At 37.4% G+C, this 5582-nt stretch overlaps 2 protein-coding genes across 5 annotated transcripts; both read right to left on the reverse strand.

The window, feature by feature from the left end:
* LOC125198378 lies at positions 1-4036 on the reverse strand. 4 transcript variants are annotated; one of them, XM_048096733.1, is made up of 10 exons: positions 3918-4036; positions 3624-3833; positions 2867-3025; positions 2623-2682; positions 1920-2015; positions 1471-1563; positions 1052-1195; positions 715-822; positions 181-232; positions 1-89 (listed from the first exon to the last, which is right to left on the reverse strand). In XM_048096733.1, the coding sequence occupies exons 2-10, from the start codon at positions 3720-3722 to the stop codon at positions 55-57; spliced, it is 846 nt and encodes a 281-aa protein (XP_047952690.1). In that variant the 5' UTR covers positions 3723-3833; positions 3918-4036; the 3' UTR covers positions 1-54. The 4 variants fall into 4 exon arrangements, with proteins under 4 accessions (XP_047952690.1, XP_047952688.1, XP_047952689.1 ...); XM_048096731.1 differs by having other exon boundaries at positions 1920-2018; XM_048096732.1 differs by having other exon boundaries at positions 1920-2018; positions 3927-4018.
* Positions 4037-4320: 284 nt separating this feature from the next.
* On the reverse strand, positions 4321-5465 carry LOC125198380 (ankyrin repeat domain-containing protein EMB506, chloroplastic). The gene is made up of 6 exons (XM_048096735.1): positions 5380-5465; positions 5168-5266; positions 5002-5100; positions 4813-4911; positions 4645-4743; positions 4321-4551 (listed from the first exon to the last, which is right to left on the reverse strand). The coding sequence occupies exons 1-6, from the start codon at positions 5446-5448 to the stop codon at positions 4426-4428; spliced, it is 591 nt and encodes a 196-aa protein (XP_047952692.1). The 5' UTR covers positions 5449-5465; the 3' UTR covers positions 4321-4425.
* Positions 5466-5582: the final 117 nt, after the last annotated feature.

The raw sequence follows: 5582 nt of genomic DNA on the forward strand, positions 1-5582 counted from the left end.
AGTGCAGTCATTCATTTGTCAATAACTGACGTTCTTAAAGCAGACCACTGAGCTTCACTTCACGTCGCATTCCACTTGAATTTCGCCATCTGATACAGTAATTTGATGTGAGTTCTACAAATGCGTATATGACGAGAGACGATAAAGTAGGAACTGCGGAAAACAATCTAAAGGAATTACTCTTTAGATGTAATGCAAGGTTTGCTTGGGCGTCAGCTTCAGTGTTGCACTCCTGATAACATGCAAGAGTATGCATTTTTAATGAAGATAGAATTGATGATAAAATGCTGTGCATGACCATCAGAAAATATGATCAACTTATAAATGGAGAATTTATATGGGCCCATAAAAATTAACTAGGGAATGCATTTAAGATCAGCCAGGTAGATAAAGTACATTATCTTATACAGTACCACATAATTCAAAGATTGCTGATCATATAACTATTACCAGACAGTCGGAATGAGTCAAATGACACTACATTAACATGAAAACCTTATACCATGTGGCGTACAACATCTACAGTAGCCACCCCATAAGGCACAAGCTGTTTCAATAGGTGATGCTAATGGTTAACAGAAACACTTTTTGATGTTCATACTTCATAAAATTTAGCCACCTGTAATTGAACTTAATCCCTTTATTCCTTCGTCCACAGAAGTTCTCTTTTCAATAAAAGCAGGGAAGAATCAAGTCATAATATTTTTAACTCACTCTTTCAACATGACGGATCTCAAATGATGCAAACTGATCTTTGAGCTCTTTAGCCACCTTACACAAGTCAGCCATATTCTGAGTTTTGGTTCTCCATAGACCCTGAACCTGTCCATGAGATAAAGCAAAAAGGAGGTAACTACTTGAAAGAAGACTAGAGATTATGTTCAGAATAGATGAGAAAGAAAAGCTTTTCAAATAGTATAAAGTGTGTAAGCCATTCCTACTACTATGCTAACATTACCAGGTCATTTGATAGTTCTCCCTCTTCTGTTGTTTGAGGGACAAATAAAGGAAACATGAGAAACTGTAAATGGGACAAGCAAGACCATAGTACCTGCATGCAGACTAGCTTAGAGTCTCCCTGCATACGTACATATTTGAACCCTTTTGAGAGAGCATATCTTAAGCCTAAAATGGCACCTCGGTATTCAGCGACGTTATTGGTCACAATACCTACACCTTCACGCAGCCGAAATACCTATCAAGATCATGGACACACTGAAAAATGTAAGGAGCTCTTATGTTAGAAATCAAGAACAATAGACGAATTATGTGATGCTGTAGATTATTCGGATATTTCACTCATGATTTATCATTTCAAGTTCTGAGGCAAATTATGTCAAAACTTCAAACAGAGTGACACACACAAACTCACACGATGATGTGGCAGTCAATTGCAAGTTGAGAGAGAACAAGGTGTAAAGAGTTGATCAAAGTAGAATGACATAGCATTCACTATTAAGATGACAGTACCATGCCCCCATTGGCTGATCTCAGGACGGCCCCTGCGCCAGCTGGTCCAGGGTTTCCTTTTGAAGCACCATCAAACTCAATAATACAGGAACTCTGTAAATAACCGGAAACAGGAATTGTGAGTGAAAGTATGTTTAGACACAGCTCATACAAACTTATGCCTCAGGGGATGGATTGAAAAAAAGGGAAGCATAATATATGTCAGCCACCAAAACATGAAATATTATGGCATAATAACTGTGAAGGCCTCTAGTAGTAGGTTTAAGATTTTTCCTACAATTAACTTTGTCAAAACCCAGAAGCATCCATAATACTGATTGTCGCAAATATCTGAAAACACTGTTAGAGTGGAACTGAAGCTAACTAGTAGTATATCAATTTAAATGATCAGGTTATTCTACACCATTTGCTGATGAATCGAAACATGAGAATGACTCATAACAACTTACGCAGTAAGAAGAAACTGGTAGACCTTGAAGAAAATCGTCTAATTTAGAAGGTTTTAATTGAGGATTTGCTGCAAAAGAAGCTGAACCAACTATGTCCTGCTGGAAGAGAGAGGCAGAAAGATAGAGAGAGTTTAAGAATCATCTGTTGGAAAATAAACACAAACAGCGCAAAATTAATCACCTAGATCTAAAAATCACAATATTTCTCTGAACAGTGGAATAGATTTATTTCAAGCATCTTTATAAACCTAGCACTATGCAACACATTAAAGAAAATTCATATCATATGCTCCATGTCCCACATAAGAAGTGAAAGAACAACAAATTTGGATATTTGGTAGGTAATAGGTTTGGATGTTGTGAGTAAATGATGAGAAATATCGCATAGCACAATCAAAATTAACCTACAAAATTTTGAGAGGAGCTAAATGTTTATTCAATGATCACAACAGAATCACTAAGTCTATATATAGGCCTCTATTTCAGAAGTAGAAGTGCCATAACTTGTCAGGAACAATACAAAATAACATGAAAAATGATGTATTGGTTTCATCCAGGAAAAGCCCCATTAGCAAATAGGCATGTAAAGTAGTAAGTGCCAAGTATCAACCTAGGGTGAGTGGAACAATTCACAACTTAAACTCCAACTAGATTCATATTCACATGCTTCAACTCCACAACCACAAGTCCTAACTAAAATTACCTGCGGTCTCTTCTCTTGATGATTCTTGCTAGATGATTTACTCGTGGAAGAATTTGGTTCCTATATTCAGAAATTTTGCAGGTTGTTAATAAATGTTGTAAGTATTACCGGTTATCACACCGTTCACACTGCTATAACACTTGGAAGGCATACTAAGTGTGGTCAGATGCATAAAATATAGCCACGTTTTAAAAAGGATTTGGGCATAAAAGTCATTCACTTGCACACAAGTCCAGAATCTAACTCGAAAAGGGCATGTGATAAGTTGGCCAAAACGGTCATTTTGCGCTTCACTGGCATCAATAGAATATATAGCATTCTTAAGTCCGTGTGACGAGAGGTACTCATCAGCTTCTTTAGACAAGCCATACCCTTTGAACACGCGAACTGAAGTATCATCCACCTACAAAAGAAAGTGCATACATAATTACTCAGTGAACATAACCTTTAGCACAATCTCACAAATTGTTAGGCAGATTATAGTTGGAATCAGGTAACTTTTGCCAATTACCAATTGCCAAGAGCCCATCCATCATTGTAAATTTATAAGACTTCCTACTTTAAATAATTTTTACTTTTAGTTGATACAGCCGTTCAGCATGTCAACTCCACGTCTAGACTAGATTTATGTATAGCCCATAGGAACCTTAAGAACAGAACAAAACACACCACCATCTCATACAGAAATTAGATATAATTGCTTCATATACAATCTAAAACAGTAAATCTTTTACTTGTAACATTTCTACTTAAATTAAATATGGAGTAGGATGCAACTTTAAGCTTAAAGTGATGGAACGTCATTAGTTACTCATATCCACAAAAGGCTCTAGTCTAGAGAATTGAATACATACCATATCAAACATAACCTAACATAAATTAGAACCAAATACAAAACTCGTGCCATTACACATATAATCACAGGTAAATAATTTCAGATCAACAGAAACACTGGAAGACGAAGAAAGAAGCACAGGTAAAATCAAAGCGAAGAAAATAACCGAAGATCGAAGAACGGATTCAAGATCATTGATGCTCTTATAGACTCCAATAATATCCCCCTTCCACACAACGTAAAAGGCGTCCTTTTCATCCCCCATTCTGTTGTCTCTTCCCCGACTTCGAAACCAGCAGGATTCCGAAACCAACGGCGAATAATCTCTCAGCTCAACCAAATTTGCAGTTTTTCGAATTGATAGTAGAAACCCTACCTACGATGAACCACCACAAAACTTGGGATCATGTTCCACTAACAGAAACAGAAATTAAAAAAGAGTGGAGTGGAAAATTGTCACCTTCCTCACCCGAATTTCAACTCACAAAACTAATTGAAATTTGTCCTTTTTATTCTTTTTATTATTAGCTGAGTCCTGAGTGAGTAGATAGATTAGGTGGACTGACTGTATGTTCATTTTGTAGTAGTAACATTTATCGACACTCAATAATTTAAGTAACATAAAAGAAAACAATTTAAATTCAACCAAAGGCTGTGATAAAAGAGTTGACCAAGCCAAACACCCACGGCCTAGTTGATGTCGAGCCTGGTTCGAGGCTCGAGAGCTCATTAACTAAACATTCGAGTTTTGAATGGACTTTTTTCTGGGTTGAATTTTAAATAGCTCACGATTGGCTTGATTTAGTTACAGCCTTCGTTTGGGTTAAACGACAGAACAAACTAAAGAAAACAACAAAATCACATCCTATAATACATTTTCTTCATTGGCGTATGAAAGATTAATCCCATGAATGAGACAGCAACATAAAGCTTCAAAAGAGATTTCTGCAACATCATGTCTCCATCTTTCACACTCCAATTCTGCCTAAATCGAGATTTCTGCTACCAGCAACTTGTTTCAACATTTTGGCAAGATCATACGTCTTGAACTCTTTGCCATAACATAAGCTAAGATCAAGGGGCGTATTCCCATCCTGCAGTTGAACATCCGATCAACACTGGAGTCGAATGATAGAATTTACTAACTTTCTAAACTTAATCCACTGTTGATCTAAAGCTAATGTTACCTTGTTCCTCCTGTTTATGTCAGCGCCATTAACTAACAAGATCTTCGCTATGTATCTGTTTCTCGTCTGCATTGCCACGTGCAATGGTGTCCATCCTTCCTGCAAAGAACAATATGATCTACCATATATGGTATATCCATCAAAAGGTTAAAGCAGGGAGAGGCTCACGTTATCAGCGACGTTCACATCAACCTTGTACTTCATCAACAGTTTCACAGTTTGCATCGCCCCTACTTGAACAGCATAATGGAGGGCAGTAACACCGTCCTGTGCAAGATCGGAAAAAATGCCCAATAATCCTTGAAACCATCCAGGAATGAAATATGATCATATATAACCACACACACAGTTGTATACCTGATCTCGTGCTTCAGGATTTGCTCCTTTCCTCAAGAGATGACTAATGACGGCCTCTCTCTTTCCAATGACTGCCAGATGCAGCGCAGTCGACCCACCCTGTCCAACCAAGTTCGTTTAAAAAATTGCACGAACCAAGCAAGAAATGGAATGGAAACACATGTACCTTATCAACTAGCTCGATATCATATCCATTCTCGAGGAGACCATCCATAAATTTTATTTGTCCAGCTAGAGCAAAGGTATGGAAAGGCTTCCATTTCTCCTGTACCAACACAACATGATCAAGATGAGCCAATAATAAAAAAGAAATCAATATACCAATTCTCATCTAACACAAATGCAAACAAATCATAGCTACATAGCAACTCAATCTACCGTTGACAATATATCTAGGTTAGGAGTTTTGTTCTGCTCCAAAATTGCTATTTCCTCCGGCCTCAACATGTGCTCAACATCTGCATTTCACAAAAAAGCAAGAAATTGAGTTTTTAGTGGAAGAGTGGAACCGGTGCGTTTGTGCATTTTGTCGAACAGGTGGCGTGCAATGTTCAAGATAAATGTATATCGGAGTAGTACCT

Source organism: Salvia hispanica, unplaced genomic scaffold, assembly GCF_023119035.1.
Source record: "Salvia hispanica cultivar TCC Black 2014 unplaced genomic scaffold, UniMelb_Shisp_WGS_1.0 HiC_scaffold_1402, whole genome shotgun sequence".
Classification (NCBI taxonomy): Eukaryota; Viridiplantae; Streptophyta; class Magnoliopsida; order Lamiales; family Lamiaceae; genus Salvia; species Salvia hispanica.